The sequence below is a fragment of the Neolamprologus multifasciatus genome, chromosome 20, assembly GCF_963576455.1.
Source record: "Neolamprologus multifasciatus chromosome 20, fNeoMul1.2, whole genome shotgun sequence".
Classification (NCBI taxonomy): domain Eukaryota; kingdom Metazoa; phylum Chordata; class Actinopteri; order Cichliformes; family Cichlidae; genus Neolamprologus; species Neolamprologus multifasciatus.
In genome coordinates, this window is record NC_140458.1 from 11,521,753 (window position 1) to 11,540,975 (window position 19,223).

Sequence of the window (19,223 nt, forward strand, 5' to 3'; positions counted from 1 at the left end):
TAATGTTTAAATATAAATTTGTATTTACATCAATATTAACATCAAGAAACAAGGTAAGAAAAATGCAACAGTATTTTACATCCTGTATTAATGACTGTATGATTCCCAGATGTGTTTTCTCTTTTCTTTAAGCTCCAATGAAGCACTGAGAGGAGTTCCTTTCCGTTAAAGCAGAAACACAGATGTTTTGTTTGAAATGTTTGTAGACAAGTCTTTCATATTCTTCATCGAGAGACAAGGGTTTTAGAAAAAAAGAAATCCAGGCTATTATTCTGAGACATAAATGACATCAATCATGAATGAAGCCTCCCTTTCCCAGCTTAAAAACATTCTCCTGTGTGAAATTTGCAGCACCACGATTCAACTGGCCATAAGGTCTACAGAAAGGAAGAAACGATCACAAACAAAAACCGAAAGCACCTCAGCAGAACCAGACTCATGTCTACTCTATTTCATACACATGAGGGATATAATATATGCAATTAAACATATTCAGCTCAATGTATATTATAGGTAATGTGCAACAGTAAAAGCACACATGAGTACTTGCACAATCTACATCAGGAACTGTGTCTACGCACTGCAGAATGACAAACAGAAATCTTTGGGTTGAGCGTGTTTTCAAAGGTAGATTTCTCAACAGAAAGTTCCACAGGAAACACATCAGAATTAAAGTTCAAAACTTGAATGTAAAATTAAAAAACACCCTGCCGAGACAGTGGCAGATAATCAGGGGATTTAAATCTCCTTCCTTCTGTTTGTTGCTTTCGTCATGATTAAATATCTGCGGACAAACCGCACAGGCTTATGGACACAGCGGGACTGATTTCCAAAGTCTCGTATCTGAGGCTGAACGAAACTGAAAGCGCAGAAACCTCAGGAGGGAAAAACAAGTCAGAAATGGAAGCTTGAGGTTAAGTACAGAGAATACACACCTCACATACCGGTAAGACATCTGGGCCTCTTGAAGCCTAACACAATCATGTGTCAACTCTTTTTATATAGGCAATTGTTTTGTTTTAATTAAAAGAAATATAATTTACTTTAAAAAAAAAAGTTAACCCACTAGCACCTCTTTAGCTAAGACTATGTCCTCGGAAAAATAAAGAGAAGTTCTTGATTCGGAAATCCCAAAATAAAAATAAAGGTGCGTTCTGAGAGAGGGAAAGTGGCAGTATGAAAGAAAGTCACACGTACACGTACTGCTTACAAAAAGAGGCCCTTCCTTTCCAAACCGATGGTTAAAGTATTGAAAATAAAAGCCTAGCCATGACAGAATAAGAAAATTACACTTTTAAATATCAAGCCTTACAAGCTGTGCAAAAAACAGTATGTGACCTACAAAAGCATATATATATTTATATATAGTACATTTGAAGCGTATTTACAATTCATATTCACAGACGAAAGGAAAAGAAAAGCTCCTAACAAGACACCATGTCTAATACTGCAGTACCGTCGCTTTGAGTAAACAATGCTTCAGCTTTGTCCTCAGAGGAAAACCAGGAGGAAGGATTATTGCTAGAAATATGCACATCTACACTCAAATCTAACACTTTCTTTTAAAATGTTAGGTAATCTAGGCATAATTTCATAACTGGCAATCCGTTTTTGATTTACTTACTAGTAGCACTGTAAACGGGTGCAAGGTAACCAAAATATCTGAATCATTTTGAGCTAAAAATCACCTCCTCAATGTAAATGATCACCTTATGACTCTGTAGAAATATAAGTGAAGTGTTTGAATTTTAATAGAAGACTCTTTGTTCCAAGAGTGACTTTAAAGTGGCTTAAAAATTGTCATATTAATAAATCCGCACACTATATACGAGTGTATTGGATCAAATCTGTGCTTACTGCCTTTCTACTGGTTCCCACTAATGAACAAAGAGCATCAAGGTTACCCATTTCCAATCAACAGCGCCTTTTCTCAGATAGGAAACCCTGAAGAACAACGCACACAAAAATAAACAGAAGATGTCTGCTGCTATGCGTTAATTCTCGGGTAAAGGCCTCTATATTGCCACAATCCTTTTTATGTTGGCTTTTCCTTAAAGTGCAATCAGCCAACAAGGAATTCAGTCGTACTTTAGCCCAGGGGCGTCCCAGGGAATGAAACAATGTGCTACTGCTTAATCACATTCGTGTGAGTGTCACAATCTGACGGCACGTCATCTAGAACCGCTTTGACAGAGATCCTCCAGGAGCAGCAGAAAGACGGCGGATTAAAAAAATCCCGAAGAGTTCAGAAACGAGAGAGCAATCTTTTCAGATCTGAATACAGCTTCATGGTACATTCGACAAAGGAGAGGATGTCACAACACGTTTGTCCACGTGGTCTCACTCGAGCGTCCGTCCACCTTCACCGTTTGGTCCGGCGAGTGCGTTCGGCGTGGGCACGCACACACTGCTCACAAAGAGGGGGATATTATACTAAGGTCCGTTAGAGGAATCGCAAAGGTGTCTGTATGACCATCGTTATGTATCTGTGTGTAAAGAAGTCACAGTGTTTCTGATTTTTTTATGTTTTTTTATGATCGCTGTGTGTTTTTATGTATGTGACAGAGTCTGTGTTTCCGCAGGTTGCCAGACTGACGTTACTGGCCACGAGTCCAAAGGGAAGTTCACGCCCCCACCTGGTGGGAGTACAGCACAGCACAGACTAACATCGCCCAGTCCGCCCCACACACCGCGGTGCTGCAGCCGTCTGCCGTCTCTGAATGGTGATCACAGTGAGACAAAGGAGTCTGCCACGATGTTCAGCAGTATTTCTAAATGTACAGCAGAGGGAGAGAAGAGAGAAAATGAGACAGGGAAGTGCAATCAACAAGTTTTCCACAAAACACCTGCTAGAAAGAGACACGACAGGTTCAGTCAAGTCTGTCCTAAAAAATACTTACATACTTATATATAGTCATTGGTGTCTGTCATTTAAAGTGGACGTTTATTAATTTCTGCCCTGTTGAAATTGTGAATAATGAATAAATAAAGGTAATTCTGGACTGTGACTCTTACAGAGCAAAGGTATTCTAAGACTTGACAATATAATGTTTTTCTAGTATATGAGATACAAGAGCGGAGGTAAGGAGCCTGTTTTGACAAATATGCAACAAAGAGGACCGTCACACCTTTTCATATAAAGTGCAAAGGACTCTGGGATTTATTTGTGTTACAGAGACAAGAAGGTGGAGGCATGCATCTTAAGTTAGCTTAGCTTAAGAAATCTGCACAAAGATAAGATTTTGGGCTCAGTTTGCTTCTCGGGACTTCTACTTGCATCTTCAAAGAAACTGTAGCAGTCAGTCAGATGTGCAGGTACTTATAAGAGTTTGAGAACCATAAGTGACGACATTAATGTTTTTATATGTTTAAAATAAGCTTAGAGTTTAATGAGGTCGCTGTGCTGTAAAAACTATGTATACTATGAATAAGAGGACTTCTTTAGTCAGCAGTTAATAAGCCTTTAACACATGTGAGCCAGTTCTTTAGCTTCTCACACCCTCTGAACATACCTGATCAGGCCCCATCGGCATTCGTCCCATCACCATTGGGTTCATACCCATTTGCCCCATGTGACCTCCTCCTCCACTAGGCGGCATGCCCCCGTTCATCATCATGCCTCCATACTGCCCTGGATTCCCCTGCTGGCCAAACTGCTGTTGCCCTGGAGGTCCCTGCTGCGCAAACTGTTGCTGAGGGTACGAACTGGTGACAGGAAGGAAGAAGAGTTAAACTGTTCCTCTTCAACAAGAGAAGAACAGAAACTATGCCCATCCCTCTCCCCTCCTCCTGACAGCGAGATGTAGGGGAGTAAATGTGTCGTACCTGTTGCGACCCATGCTTCCCTGTGACCAGCCTTTCATATCAGCACCCTGGTACATGGGGCCACCCTGTGGGTGCTGTTGCATCATGGGATTTTGAGGCCCCAGGCGGCCGGGCATCATGGCATTAGGAGGACTTCCACCTGAGGGGCCAAAAGAGGGGTCTCCTTGCTGGCCCATCCCTGTGGGGAAATCATCAAGCTTCAACTTCAACTTGTCTCCACTATTGGTTAAGTACCAGTAATGTTCAAGGCACAGTTGATAAATACAGTACCAGCACTCACCACCAGGGAGCAGCAGTATTCTGCCTAGAAAGCAGTTAATTAGACTCACCATAGTTGCCACCATAGCCAAACTGCTGGGGGCCCGGCTGGCCCATGGTTGGCCCTCCCATAGGGTTGTCCATACCGCCAGGAGCTGTGACGTTGGGAGGAGGGCTGAACCCTCCGGCAGCCGCAGCAGCTGCTGCCGCCGCCTGCTGTTGCTGTTGCTGCTGCATCAGCATCATCATGCGTTGCCTCCTCATCTGCATGGTGACCATCTCCCTGCTTCGTTGAGCCATCATCTGAGCGTTCAAGAAGCTCGGCTAGAGAAAATAAATAGATAATCACATATCCAGAGGAGAACTGTCACCTGCTGTAGTCATATTTAGACCTTTCTGAAAATATGTGATGAAGAATGTGTTAAAACTGGTGGGTAAAATGGACACGGTGTAATAATATTTATCCTAAATTTTTACTAAACTACAACAGTCAATTACACTATTAAAGATGTAGCACTTGAAAACTGCAACAATGCTTCAAGGCAGACTGAAAATAATAGACTGGGTCTAAAATTGCTGCAACTCATCAGAGGTCACTGTAATACTTTTTTTCAACCCCAAATTAAGGCTGAAAGTCTGCACGCGGCTAAATTAACAAAATTTGTGTCGATGGTTAAGAAGAAAAATATGCAAAAAGGGTGATTTATTATAACACAGTGCCACATGTAAAAAACTGTGCACACACAAAAGGTCTGAGCTTGCACACAGTAACTCTGCAGCTACTGCGCCAGCCGTTATATCTATTTGCTTGGTACATAAACACCTTTATGTGTATTTATTTAGTCATTAATAAAAGTATGACAGGTAACTGCAGTCACATTAAAAGCATTTTCACTTAAATGTAACCAAACAAGTTTTTGACATCTACCTGTCCTCCCATGCCAGGTTGCATGCCGGGCCTCATGCCAGGGTTTCCTCCTGGGTTCTCCATTTTCAAGGCCATGCCCTGCCGTGTCTGATTCATGAACTTCAGGAAAAAACGAAAATCCAGGATGACACGAGAAAGCAAATATTAACACAGAGCTCCAACACAGAGAGACAGACTTAATATTTACATCTATGGCCAACTTTTGGTTACCAGTTAACCTAACAAGCATGTCCTTGGCCTGCAGGGGGAAGCTGCAAGAGCGAGGAAGCTCCAAATTTCAAACTGGACAAAACTATCCACAGCAAATACAGGTTTCCAATTTTCCAAGGTAAGACCACCACTGACTTTATTTGCATAATGCTACACTTGCGTTTGTCATTCTAATTTAAACATACTGCATATCCTGTTTGTATCATAAAAACTACAATACTGGGACAACTATGACCCAAGTTAATTTGCCTGTAAAACAAATCATGATGGTCTTGTGGTCACACCTGTTGTCCCTGCAGTCTCTGTTGCAGCTGGAGCCTCATTGGCTTGTTTGCACTCATCATCCTGGGTCGCATCATGTTGGCACGAGGGTGGCCCATGCCCACCATTCCACCCATAGCGGGGAAACTGCCGCCTTGGCCCATTTGTGAGAGCATGGGCCCAAATCCCCCCTGCTGGGCCTGACCCTGCATAGGATTCCCTCCATAGCCAGACTGCATAGGCATAGTAGGAGGTCCAGGATAGCCCTGCCCATAGAGAGGCTTCTGGTCCACTACCATGGACGGATCCTGCCCTGGAAAAGATTCTAGCTGCTGCTCTGCTCCCTGTGTCTGGAGGAGATAGGACAAGAGGACAGAAAGAGAAGTCTGTCAAACTTCCAATTGGTTTCCAATTGGTTTGCTCTGTAATTATCTTTTTCTAAGTGCACAGACTGATCCCTCTGAGCTCATCTGTTACCTTTCAGTGAGGGAACAGATTGAACAGGGTGAGTCACGACTGAAATATCAAATGCAAAGATGAATGCTACACTCGCATGCGAGCAATGATATTTTTCTCCTTTTACATCACATATTGAGGTATAGAGGTCTGGAAGAGCACAGGGGTGAACATGTTGTCCTTTTATTGTTTTCTAACCTGGCTGACGAGGTCTGGGATGCCCAGAGCTCTGTCTATCTCCTCCAAAGCGATGCCATCTGTATTGTTCAGCAGGGAGTCTAGCTGGTCCAAAAGCGCCCGTTCATCGCTCTGACCCTCACTCGTGGTGGGAGGCACCAGAAGATCATCTAAGGTGTTGCCAAACTGCCGCCTGCAACAAACGCAGAGAAAGAGAAACTCAGCACAAGGTTCAGGATAAAACATAAGAACATAAGAATTCAATGGAGACCCAGAGGGGTGTTGCACTGACCTGTTTCCCTCCATGCCCATCATTGTGTCCGGCCAGGAGGGCGACTGGTTCGGTTGGCCCTGCTGGCTGAAGGGGCTCATACCCATGCCCATATCAGCAGAACCTCCTAAACCAGCAAGACATGGGTATAGTTATATAGCCAGTCAGCTGCTTAACTGCTAATAAGGTTTCTAGAAGGAAACATTCACATTCCCCCAAGAAATGTAATTACTTTACTTTTCATCTCACACTATCATTCAAACAGAAAGTTAAGTTTCGTATATTCATAGTTAAGTTAAACTATGAATATACATTATAGATAGTGAACACAGTATAAATGTACCTGCCAATCTCCTTGGCTTGTATTTCTAAAATTTCACCCTTCTGTCTGTGCTTGTAAACATTTCCCTACCACCATCGGCACCTTGGCCCCGTATGACAGACGTACCCATATCCATGAGCTGTTGCTGCAGCATCGACCTTGTGGCTGGCACGCTGTTGGAGCGGCTGACCATGGGCCCTGACATTACGCCCTTGCCGTTGTTGTTGTACTCCATGCCCGGGCGCATCATGGGTGGATATCCTGCTGAGCCCACAGGACTGGCACTGGTGCGGGGCATGCCCCACTCACCTGAACTACCCATGGGGGATCTCTGAGGACCCATCCCTCTATTCATTGGTCCTGGCAACACATAAACACCACATGTGTGTCAGTATCATCAAAGCTGTTACACAGAGCAGTTTAGCCCAGTGTTAGTCCTCGATATTATCAATTTAAATTGTGATACAGTCAAGGGCAGAAACTGGTGAACACATACCAAAAAAAACAAAAACTGAGAGGCAGAGAAAGAGTGAGAGGAAATGTGCGGAGTAAATAAATTCTGAGCTCCATAAACACATAAACACACACCCATGTTTCCTGGATAGCTGTCAGGGCTGCCCATCATGTTTTCCTGCTTGACAAGCATGGGGCGTCTACCTCCTCCAGGCCCACCAGGAGGCTTTGCATCCATGGACATGGCCCTCTGGAAGGGCACCCGGGGTCCTGAACCCATACCTGGACTCCCTGTACAAGCAGCATAAAAAGAAAAGGAATCCCTTTGTGATTTTGGTGCTTTATAAAAATGTAAATGTATGACATGAGAAAAAACAGCTCCTATAATAACATATTTTTCTAGTATTGATATCTCATTGTTGCATGAACTTTCTTTTTATGGATTCATAAATGAATAAATGAGAAAATAATGAAAATAAAGAGAAACCCAACAGAAAATCAAATAGAATCGAATGACTAAAATTAAGCTATTTTCCCCCTGCTCCGTTACTCACAGCGGGCTGCCACAGCGGGTAGCTCCACATATTTGATTTGACTGCTGCTTTCAGTTTTTATGCCAGATGCCCTTCCCGACGCAACCCCAAAGGGATTTGTGTCTCCTCCTGGGATCAAACCGGGGATCTTCTGCAAATGTATAAACCACTACACTATGGAGCCACTAACCCGATCACTAAAAAATACAGGGAATTAATAAAATAATGCAGTTAATATTGAAAGTATTAAAAATTAAACAGGCTCCAGTCGCCTTCAACCCGAAACTGGACGAGCGGTTGAGAAAGTGGACGGATGTTTTACTCTTTCTTCTTTTTAAGACAACTTTTGTAACACTTTGTGCACTTTCCCACAGATTTAGACTCACTCACATTTTATTAATCGTCATTTATTCAGCGAGCGAGGATATACAAGCTTTTTTCACAGGATTCAAAAACAGCAGCTACGACATATAAAACATTTTAACAGTTTATTAAAGTCAGATGCTGCGTGTGAATACAAATCTCTATATGGTCGAAACTAAATTCCACTGAGAGAGATTATAGTGTTTGCTTCACTTTTGTATTTTTTGGCTTTGAAACTGAAGTTGTACTCTTTGCCACTGTTTTGTCAAAGGATCAGTGTTGCAACATGCAAAATGCTGCAAAGGAGGAGCCCTCTTCAGTACAGCTGAAGAGAAGTGTTTGGGAAACAGCCACACAGACGTTAAGAGTTCAAGAAAACTCTGAATGACAGCATGAGATGCTCAGATGTTATTTCAGTGGCATTTTATCCTGATATCATCACATATGATATTATAACGCCTGCTCTGCGTCTGTCACTTCTCATAAGCTTTGATCTGTAAACCACTCACCCTGCAGGCTGTCGTCAAGGCAACCCGGGGGTTTGCTTCCTGTGTCGTTGGCCCCTCCACCTCCAGCCTGATCGGGGTAAAAGTCAGAGCTTGAACTCCTCAGATCTCCCAGGATAGATTCCAGGTTGTGCAACTAAAAAAAAGAAATAAAATAAAAATAGTTACCCAATAAGTCAACAAGACAAAATCAAACATTAATCTTTATAGAAAGCTAAATGTCAGGTCATGACAATAGTACAGTACAGTCAATCTTACATCATCAGGTGGTTCTGACTTGATCTTGCTCTCGGGATGTTCAGGTACAGGGCCGGGCCCAGATCCGGGGATACTCCGTGGTGGGCCGCCAGCAGCCCCCGCAGGTCCCTTCCCATCTAGCTCTTCGAGTTTGGGCTTAACATCCACTGGCTCTTTGGAATCATCCTTGTTGAGGAGATAATGGAGGAGGGCATGGGTCTTCTCCTTCTTGGGACTATGCTGCTCCTGTTTGGGATCTGTGATCAACCCAGGGCCCGACCCGGCCCCTGAGCCTCCTGTTCCAACCTCAGCACCCTCCTGGCCCCCGAGGGACACCTTGCCTGTAGCCTCGGCTGTGATCTTAGCCACTTCATCTGGCGTATTGCCATTCTGCAGCAGCTTGTGGAGGATCTTGTGCTTCTCTTGCAGCGAACCAGTATAGTGGGCTGATGACATTGATGCTGACACGCCCCCTGGTCCTGTCGCTTGGCCTGAATTTCCACTGGCCGAAGAGGATGAGGTAACCCCAGTTGATGAGGGGCTAGTCATGCCTCCCGTTGCATCCTTACTGTCTGAGCCCGCAGGAGTGTTACTGCTGGTCGGAGGGGGCGGTACAGGGGGCCCCGTTGGCCCACTGCCACCTATTCCCAGCTCCTCTGTAGGAGACGTCAGCAACTGCAGCAGCTTCTTATGTCCCTTACTGTCTGGCACCCTGCGAGGGGGTTCGGAGTTAGCCGCTCCCGCTTCATTGCTTCCGTCTCCAGAGTCTTTAGTCGCTGTTGCTGCCTGGCTATCGGGTCGGTCTCCAGAACTCTCAGCCTGAGGATGCTGATGATGGTGGTGATGGTGCATGGGGTGGTGATGGTCGCTGGGTCCAGGTGCTAAGCCCCCGGCTGGGCTTTTGGAGCCATCCTGGCCTGGTTTGGCTGCCTGACTGGGCTGAGAAGAAGAGGAGGAGGAGTGGATGCTGGGAGAGCTGTCTGGTTTGTGGGCCGGAGAAGGAGATGTTAGGGTAGAGGGGAGTGAGCTCCCTACTCCTTCACTGATGGCTTGTAGGGCATTTAAGGAGCTGCTGGAGAAGGTGGTGGTGCTGCCCCCACTTCCACCATTACTGCCAATGCCACTCATAGGAGAGTGCAACCCTGGAACAGAAAGAGGAGTCACACATTAACTGGATTCAACAATGAATTCCGTAAATTAAAATATGCTGAACACTTGACGCTAACAGACTTACCTCCAGGTGAGAACTGGTTGGAGCCCATTTTTGGGCTTCCCCGGTTCCTAGGTGACATCAGGAGACCCTGCTGAGGAACGCCCATTCTCGGGCTCCCCGAGGGACTGTTCATGCCACTGAGGCCAAAGCCGCCACTGCTCTGAAACGGGGGCTGCTGTTGGTGCTGCGGCATTCCTTGGCCTGGGTGATTCATAGGACCCATCTGATTCATGTGTCCCATCTGATTCATCTGCATCATGCGGTTACCCATGCCTCCTCCTCCACTTCCTCCTCCGCCATTTCCTCCATACATCGAGCCGCCGCCCATCGGACCCATGTGACCCTGCTCATTCATGCCGAAGCCCCTGTTCATGCCCCCCATGCCCCCCATACCCATTCCGCCACCGGTGTTCATTTGGGCATTCGGGTTGGGGCCTCCCATGCCCTGCTGTCGCATCGTGTTTGGCATCATGCTCCCACCCGGTGCTGAGCGGTAACCATTCGGCTCCCTGTGTGGAAGTAGAATAAAAACTAGCACAAGCTTTGAAAAAAAGCACATACCTTGAAAGTGCACTGTCTCCCACAATAACCTCTCAGACTGTAGACTTGAGATAAATGCATATAAAATACTCGCTCCTCTGCGGATTCTTTTCACTGTTCACAGGATGTCGGTGTATATAAAAGCTACTTCAGCTCCCACTTGAGCTATTTATGTGGCATGAATACCTTGGCTGCCTTGCATAGACATGCTTGAAGTGCTCCTTTTTGTCAGTACAATAAATGAAACGCACTTTGCCGAGTATGAATGCAGTGTGTGTATTTTCAGTTTTCTGACCTCTGTAGTAGGTGCGTGGAGATGAAGCCTTGCGGCTCGTTGCTCATAGGGTGACGGTACAGCTTACTCTTGGTCTGGGCTGTGACTGGAGTGCCGTCAGAGAGGGAGAAGCGGTACAAGGGCGTCTCTGCGTGACCCTGCAGAAAGGCTGCACAGACAGATAGAGTAAGATGACCTAAGTCACAACACAGGTCATCAATCACTTCCTGTATGATGAAACCGTCTGTTCATGAGATCAGTACTGAGATGGTAATGCAGGAGGTGTTTGTGTTTAAATAAGTAAGAGTCTTCTTTCTAAAAAGAGAAGTAGTAACAAGAAACTAAAAACAAAGCTACAACCAAGATAAATAAATATACAGTTAATTAAATAAAGCCTTTGCCAGCTGATATTTTTAATGTGGATTTCACTGAGATGAATTCACTAAGTCCTTATACGTTTGTTACCCACCCTCATGATAGTGGCGTTTGTGTGACCAGGGCTGCCCATCGCTGTGCTGAAGGAACATCTGAATGCAACGTCTCAACAAATCCTCCCAGCCCGGACGCATCGACGCTCGCAGAGAGTTCTGGTCGATCTGAATCAGTTTACCTGCCAAGCAGGACAGAAGGAGGGCCCGCGGAGGGAGGAAGCAAGAATACGCAAGAAGAAAGAGTCAAACCTGTTCGTGGGTAAAGAAAGACCATCGCGGCCTGTTTGAGCTTCTGTGTTTGTTTAGTGAGTACGCAGCTCCTCACCTGAGAGTTCATGCCTGGTGTTAAAACTCTCCGTCCTCTCCATGGCTGTCACTCGACGGGCCACGCAGATCATACATGACTGAAGGTCTGCAGGCGAAAGGAGATCAGCCTTGATGATACTTCATATTCACTCTGTGCGTTTGAGGCTTATTATTCAGTTAAAAGTAAATACTTAGGAACAGATTGACTTAAAACAGTTTTAAACAGAAAGCACTTTTAATAATTAATTTCTCCACATCTATAAATAATAGATGTGGAGAAAACCAGGAAAACTCAGATGAGCTATAATTATGCACTCAAGACATTATTGACCAACAAAGTATTGGTATTTAACATTCATTTTCACCTTTTATTGTTTGATTTATGTTCTGTATTATTCATTTACTTATATCTGATTTTCCACTTTCTTTTAGAGATCCTCTTACAAAAACACAAAATAAGATGTGTGTTCACCACATTAAACATGTGTCTCATTGAAAAATATATGGATAGACTGTAAATGTGCACGTGAGCCTCTAAATTTGTGAGGTTTCTACAAAACAGTGGATGTTGAGCTCATTCTGTGCACGGACAAAAGACAAAAACTAAGAAAAACACATTTCTGTGTAGAGACACTATTGTGAATATACTGGCTCCTCCTACCTTCGCCCTCCTCGATCATGGCCTTGGGTTGGGTAAGAGCAAAACATTGCATGGTCTCGTAGCGTGGCCCTCCAGGCCCCTCCTCCATGGGGCCGTGGGCATGGCCAAATTTGACCAGCATCCGGCAAGTAAAGGTGTGACTCTTCTGTCGGGCTGCCTCGCTTCCCCACGACACCCCATTTACTAAAAAAAGGAACACAAACAAAAAGGCGTTTACTCTTGGGAGTAAAATGGAATGAGCCTGACGCTCGTGGGACTGAAAACCACACACAGCTATGAATGGATTGCCTGTCATCAAATATCACAAACAGCTCACACCCTATCCTGCCACAGATCCACACAGACACACAAAGGACGACAAAGGAAGCAAAGAAAATAAAAAATGGCACTGCAACATGTATTGTCCTTCTTTAATTGAGAAGCAGAAGCTCCCGTTGCTGTTCGGATCCCTGGCTAAATGGACCATGGGATTAATCTAGCCAAGGTGTCGATTTCCAATATCTCTCCCTCCCAGTCTGCTCTGCAGTGGGCAGAGGCCAGGGACACTCAGCCATCTATCCTCATTTAGACCCTGACTTCTCATCACGGCATGCACGCACACATTTAGAAGGGGTCACCTTCACAGGGAGATGTAGAAAGAAAGAGGCACAGGGAAAGGAAACTTCAGAGAGAGATCCGACTGTTCGCCAAGGTCTGAGTGAAGCCTTATCAGGGCCTTGAGCTGGCCGGAGGTTTCTGTCTGGTAGGTGTGCGGAGGATACAAGAGAGGACCCGGGAGAGCGAGACACGTCGGGGGGGTAAGCATGGCAGTGGTGGGGAGGGGCTGTGTGATAGTGAGAGGTGATTTAACAAGGCCTTAGGTTTCTCTCTGGAAAAAAAACCCAAAAAAACAGAAAGAAAGAAACACCAGCAGTCACCGGGGCTGACGCCTCCCCTCAGACGCAATTAGCCAACAGCGAGGGAGGACAGAGGGGTCAAAAGCACACCGGCTAACAATGAAAGCTCACTTCATGTTCTGTGGACGAGCGTGTGTGTCTGTTTTTGTTGGTGTATGTGTGTTTCTTGGGTGCTTGTGTGGTGTGTGTGTGTGTGTATTTAACTGTAGCTGGCACGGTCAGCGGTCATCCCGCAGGAATGTGCAGCGAGAGCGCATTTCATTCACGGCTTCTAAAGATAATGAAGGGGCAGAGCAGCAGAGCGAGACACAATGAGGGGTGGGAGAGCAGAAAGGGAAGCCGGTTGAGAAACAGACAACCACAATATTCGTCTTAGTAGGCAGCCATATTAAGTATGAATGAGGCTGAGAAAGAGCGAGTTGAGGGAGGCACCAGGGACGCTGAGAGCAAAAGTAGATAAAGATGAGTGTTAAAAGATAAAGAGAGCAAGTGAATAAAGGAGCGTGCAGGGGAAGAGGCTGAATAAGTGGGAGAACGTGTCAGTGACATGTCGGAGCCGCCGCCACCACTGCTGCTCGGAGGTTGCTGCTGCTTAGTTAATCGAGTAGCAGGTTCAGTCGAGCACACATATCCATAATTAATCAGCTTTATAAATAGTTCTCCGCGCACATGCTCACATACGCGCGCGCGCACACACACACGGCACCCTGACGAGTGGATTACTGACACAGACGTGTGAAAATACACAATAAGCAGTCGGAGAAAGCAACATTTGCTCGAGTGCTGCGCTTAACTCTTTCCTGTTTAGCTATTTCTTGGAGACACGCTCTCAAACGTGATGATCTGATGCTTTATTTGAGTTTTAATAATTTTGAGCCACCAAGTCTGAAAGCGCCACTTATCGTGAGGACCACATTTTTAGAGTTTTTTTTAGATAACAACACCAAAATAACCAGGAGATGAATTCATAATAGGTGCAATCATCATTTGCACTCCGGTATTAAATAATTAGCCTCACCTCATCCAACTACACAACAATAAAACGATACTTAACAGAGGGTACTTACATTACTCTGATTGTACACAAATACTAAAAGTAGAAAGATTTCCCATACTTCGAATGGAGTATTTTTAGGGTGTGGTGGTACTTTTAGCTGAGTATAAGTTTTGAGTGCTTGCTCCACAACTGACAATAGGACACACATACGTACATGCAAACACAGTGAATTAAGTAGAGGAAAGTGAGGAGGTGCATTATTCAGCAGTACGTAGTTTCCAGATGGCTGCCATGGGATCTGAATAGAGCTCGGGCCTGTTTTACACTGTCTGGACCACTGAGTGTGACTGACAGCCGCGCTACGCTCTGCCTGCTTAGCACCGAGTGGGTGGGTGCTCCTGTGCACATGTATGTTTTGTCAGGTGTGTGTGTGTGTGCGTATGCGTGCATGTGTTTCTGAATTGCTCCTATGCACATGAACACGCTTCCCAGGAGCTCCTCATTATAACAGGAGATGGAGTAAAGACCGGAGGTGCAAGAATAAATAACTTTGAGAGTTTACGTTGACGTGTGCGGAGAGTTGTTGTAACCTCTCAAAGTTAGTTTTATACCTTGGCCCTGTGGAAGATGTCAAGCAGGGTTTGCTTTTGAGCAGATGTGCAGCTTTGCCATGTGTGTGTATTGAGACGTGTAGGCTTGTGTGTGTGTGCGTGTTCCTCACTGTTGGTCTTGGGCAGGTTCTTGTGAAACTCCTCCCTGTCGTCCTCGTGAAGAATGTTGTACACGCTGGTGTTGATGAGCTCCTCCTGTTTGTACTGCAGGTACTGCGTCACGTTGTCCGACACGAACACGATGCTGCCCTCCCGGTTTACCACGAACAGGAAGCCATCCAGAGCCTGGAGCAGAGCGGCCGGAAGTTACCAATGGCCAGGTGGCCAATCGTAAGCATTGATAAAAAGCACGTGATTGACAGGGGAGGAGAGCTGGGCTCACCTGCAGCAGAAGTGGACCCAGGTGGTCCTTGTCGATGACCCCCTGACCAGTTGAGGACACGTCTGACTTTTGAACGTCGTCATCGTTGGATGAAGCTTTACCTGGAGGAGAGGAAATGAATCACAACAATAAATAAATAAATCGATGACATCACACGCAGTCAGTTCAAGCCCAGCTGTTTTCAAAGAAGAAAAAAGAGAACGAAGGAGAAACAAGGTGAGAGCTATTTTACCTGAGAAGAATAAACAGCCAGTCCTTCACTACCCATTCTGCATCAGCAGGGGGCAGCGTTTCTCAAGTTTCACTTTTCTTTTTTTTTAAATTTAAAAATACAGGTGAGGAGGGAGACGGATAGAGGCAGGTTTCTCTGAGGAGCCCGTCAGGAGGAGAGGAGGGCTGGGTGCATGTGGAGCAGGTAGCTGCCGTCCTCATGCTTTATATTCAGTGTCAGACTGTGAGGGACTGGCTGGTAGGCTGGGGCTGAGAGAGAGAGCGAGCGGGAGAGAGCTAGAGAGGATCTGGAAGCTGTAATGGTGCAGGGGTAGGAGCTAAGACACCTGAATTAATGGAGGTGCTGAGGCTGAGAGCGGGAAACACAGACGGAGAGAAAGATGGAGATGGGGAGGTCCGGGGCTGAGACAGAGGGATGTGGATGGAAAAAATGGATTGTGTTGGCTTGTTGTATTAATGCAGAGCTCGGTCTGAGGCGGGGGCTGCTTGGCTACAGGAATCATTCTATCTGATTAGCTCCCAAGGGGCACTGATACCCACACAAAGAAAAAAAAAAGCCATTGCTGCCTGCAGCCGGGCGCTGTGAAGTTAGGAAGAGAAGGACGAAAAGAAATGAGGGAAAGGAAGAGGAGAGAGAATGAGACAGAAAGAGAGAGGCTGCGCTCTATCAGTTCATTCAATATCTTAAGATGCTGGGAGCAAACCTGAAGATGCTGCAACTCATTGTGCTGCAATACAGATGAGACATGAGGAGGGAAGAAAAAAAAAGCAGGAGAGCAGAAGTGAAGCAAAAGCAGAGAATCTTACATCCAAGTGAGATGAGAAAACGGGAGTGATTGATGGAGAAAAGAGCAAAATGAAGACTGGCAGTAAGACCAACTGAAAGTGAGAAGAGGAGAAGAGGAACAGGTAGAAAGCGAGAGACGAGTCTAAACACCCGTGTCATTTCTGTCTTCACTTCCTGTAACTATGGCAACCTGTCAGCAGCCAGTCAGGGCCAGCTGTAGCCTCTTCCCCTTCCTGTCGAGGTGGCAGACACTGACTGAGCCGAGCAGAAACAAGAAGGAACAAAATTTCACCACCGGCTCTTCCCCCTGATCTCCCTGAAGTTCACCTTGGAAGGAAAAATTGATCCTGACACACGTCCGATTCCAGGAGTTTAAATCTGTCAGTCTGTGCACTGATGGTGCCTCTGCAAGGCAAACGCTTCAGCCTGCAGCTTTCTAGATGGTTTGCTGCAGAAATGACCGCCGCATCACGGAGATGAAACTATGACAACTATGACAAGAGCAGATGTAACTGAACTAATAATTTGGCAGTTCAGCAGAACGGATGGGCATGTGATTACCTGCAAACGTCCAATTAAACAGCCCCTGGCAAGGCCAGCACACAGCTGTGCATGGCAATATTACACACACACAGACACACACACACACTCGGAAATGACAGGTTCACAAAGCATTGCCAGTGTTTCCTCCCAAACATAAACAGTCGGGGTTGTGAAATTTGTGGGAGATGAATGACTGATCTGTCCTTGCACCTGGGCTCAGAAGAGGCACGCGTGTGCATGTGCGTGCGTACATGCTAACCCTGCAGCTGTCCATACCGCCTCTATAGCACCATAACACCTTTCCCAGTGTTTCCTACAGACACTTCCTCACAGTCTACCTAACTTTCAGGGCACCTGTCCGTTTACTACCCCTCAGTAGCCTTCAGATCACCGTGCCCACTCACCCTGCTCTTTGATCTGGCGGATCTGGCGCACCGTCTCTTTGAGGATGGCACATTTGTCTGGTTTGACGTTGAAGCTGTCGATGTCGCTTAGGTTGGCGGAGATCAGCTCCGCCAGTTCCTCTATGTATTTGCTCTCCTGCTCCCGCCGCTTCCTCTCACACCTGCAGGGGGGCAATAAACAAAGATTAAAGCTAAACTACAGCGATGCACTTTTCTCAAAGTGTGATCAAAGTGCTGGTTCTATGTCAGAAAACAATGCAGAGTGGCTGCGAGGTAGATGGCAAGCAGTTTATTTGTGAGACCGATGTCTTCTTTGTGCCGCAAAAAATGTCTAGTTTAAATGTCAGCAGTGGTTGTATTGAAGGTTGAGAACAATGGCTATCTTACGAGTTAGTCATTTGCTGATACGGCTAACTGGACATTACTTTCTTTCTTTTTTTTTTTAAAAAGCTTGCAGTACGGTCACCTTTCCTGGCAAGACTTAGAAGAGTAGATCAATACCACTTCTAGTATTTTTGGAGCATATTTGCCTTTATTTTTCAGCTGCAGTGGAGACAGAGACAGAAAATGTGGAGAAAGATCATCAAACGTAGGGTGAAAGGCCAGTGGAAATAAGCATCAATAACACAAAATTGAGTCTACACACATTAACGTGGCAATGGTCAATTTAATGTGTTTGTCCTGATGAAGATCTAACTGGAATAAAAACACATGACTAAAACAAAGTCAGTACGCAGGCACGTTTTATTTCTTGCGTTCCAACCAGGCGAAAATGGCTTTACCTTCTAATTTTCAGAGCGTAAAGTACAAAGAGGAAATAAAAGAATTTTTCCAATCAAAACTACTAAATTTTTTTTGCAGGGTTTCACTGTTACTCATCACGGCAGACATCGACATAATAGCTGTACAGCCAGAGCTCAAGAAGACACTGACCCAGTAGCCCACTTTCCTGCATTTCCCCTCTTGTTTGCTGATCCCACACACTCACCCCATACCAGGCGTGTCACAAGTGGAGAGCTTGCGTTTCCGGTTTTCCGAGCTCAGAGGCTCCATGGAGTTTTCCCCCAGCCCGCTCATCGTGAACACATATCAGCACCTGATAGAAAAGGAGCATAAAACACACACACACACACAGAGGTGTAAATAAAACTTTAATGCATTGAGTGAAGTGATTACACAGTCCCCTCTTAGCCTTTTAGCTCTCATTATAAAGGTAATTGTGAAGGCAGGAAGGCACGGCATGCATCCTTTTGAACTCAGCAAAAATAATAAAGGCAGGTTGTAAATGAATAAAGTGCAAAACAGTACACAAGCAGGCTAAAATATGCTTATATCATGCAAATCGTATTCTCCTTGCAGAGACTGACAAACATAAACATGTCTCGTCGGCCGCCTCCTCCTCCTCCTCTTCTTATTTGGAGAATATGAGCGTAAGCATGTGAGGCTGTGTGTGTGTGTGTGCGTGTGTGTGGCTGTGCATGTATGAGTTCATCAGCTCGCATGGAGTATCCACGCGGGCATGCACACACATACACACAAAGACACAGGATTAGCAGTGTCTCTGATGATAAGCCACGCAACACAACTAACCCTGTTAGACAGCCGTCTGTCTCCCATAATGCATCACATTTCGTCTCCAGGAAGTGAGCTGATAAAGGTTGCGGGGATGAGAGGCAGATGGGCCAAAAGGAGGAGGAGGGAATAGAGGGAAGGAAAGGAAGAAATGAGGAAGGGAGGGAGAAGCCGGTGCAGTGATGTGAGCTCTGATTGGTCATTTTCTTTGCCACAGTGACAGCAGCTGACACTGGGGAAAGGTAGGAGGGAGGGAGGGGAAAGGAGGATAGAGGGAGGGAAGAGAGGAAAGTAAATGAAGGGGAGAGAGAGCACAAATATAGTGGGAGACAGAGGAATTGCAGAGGAAGAAAAAAAAAAACAAGGATGGGGGGAGAAATCAGAGCAAAAAGAGGTGGCGGCAGTAGGAGGGAGCAAGCTGAGAGAAAGAGAGATAAAGGCATGTCAAAGAAAGACAGGAGGGAAGGGGAACAGGTGAAAGGAGGAGGATTCAGTAACATTCAGACAGTCTGGAGTGTGTTTTGAATGCATGTGTGGCACACAGAGTGGGCTGAAAACCGCCTGTACCCCTCTTA

At 45.7% G+C, this 19,223-nt stretch overlaps 1 protein-coding gene and 1 long non-coding RNA gene across 2 annotated transcripts in view; one reads left to right on the forward strand and one right to left on the reverse strand.

Annotated features, from left to right (window-relative positions):
- LOC146494505 (nuclear receptor coactivator 3-like) overlaps positions 1 to 19,223 on the reverse strand; it is a 27,569-nt gene continuing 8,346 nt past the window's right edge. The window contains exons 2-22 of the mRNA XM_085144881.1: positions 18,065 to 18,172; positions 17,077 to 17,237; positions 15,112 to 15,212; positions 14,840 to 15,014; positions 12,226 to 12,408; positions 11,584 to 11,670; positions 11,297 to 11,437; positions 10,849 to 10,996; positions 10,035 to 10,522; positions 8,822 to 9,942; positions 8,567 to 8,699; positions 7,297 to 7,452; positions 6,835 to 7,068; positions 6,408 to 6,513; positions 6,137 to 6,308; positions 5,506 to 5,832; positions 5,012 to 5,110; positions 4,155 to 4,407; positions 3,826 to 4,003; positions 3,513 to 3,705; positions 1 to 2,771 (exon numbers count right to left, since the gene is read on the reverse strand). Of these exons, the coding sequence (XP_085001007.1) occupies positions 2,760 to 2,771; positions 3,513 to 3,705; positions 3,826 to 4,003; positions 4,155 to 4,407; positions 5,012 to 5,110; positions 5,506 to 5,832; positions 6,137 to 6,308; positions 6,408 to 6,513; positions 6,835 to 7,068; positions 7,297 to 7,452; positions 8,567 to 8,699; positions 8,822 to 9,942; positions 10,035 to 10,522; positions 10,849 to 10,996; positions 11,297 to 11,437; positions 11,584 to 11,670; positions 12,226 to 12,408; positions 14,840 to 15,014; positions 15,112 to 15,212; positions 17,077 to 17,237; positions 18,065 to 18,153 (4,557 nt within the window). The 5' untranslated portion in view covers positions 18,154 to 18,172 and the 3' untranslated portion in view covers positions 1 to 2,759. The remainder of the gene's footprint in view (positions 2,772 to 3,512; positions 3,706 to 3,825; positions 4,004 to 4,154; positions 4,408 to 5,011; positions 5,111 to 5,505; positions 5,833 to 6,136; positions 6,309 to 6,407; positions 6,514 to 6,834; positions 7,069 to 7,296; positions 7,453 to 8,566; positions 8,700 to 8,821; positions 9,943 to 10,034; positions 10,523 to 10,848; positions 10,997 to 11,296; positions 11,438 to 11,583; positions 11,671 to 12,225; positions 12,409 to 14,839; positions 15,015 to 15,111; positions 15,213 to 17,076; positions 17,238 to 18,064; positions 18,173 to 19,223) is intronic.
- The window catches only part of LOC146494506 (uncharacterized), a 19,015-nt gene continuing 14,998 nt past the window's right edge, over positions 15,207 to 19,223 (forward strand). Inside the window, exon 1 of the long non-coding RNA XR_014871410.1 lies at positions 15,207 to 15,327. This is a non-coding gene — a long non-coding RNA (uncharacterized LOC146494506). The remainder of the gene's footprint in view (positions 15,328 to 19,223) is intronic.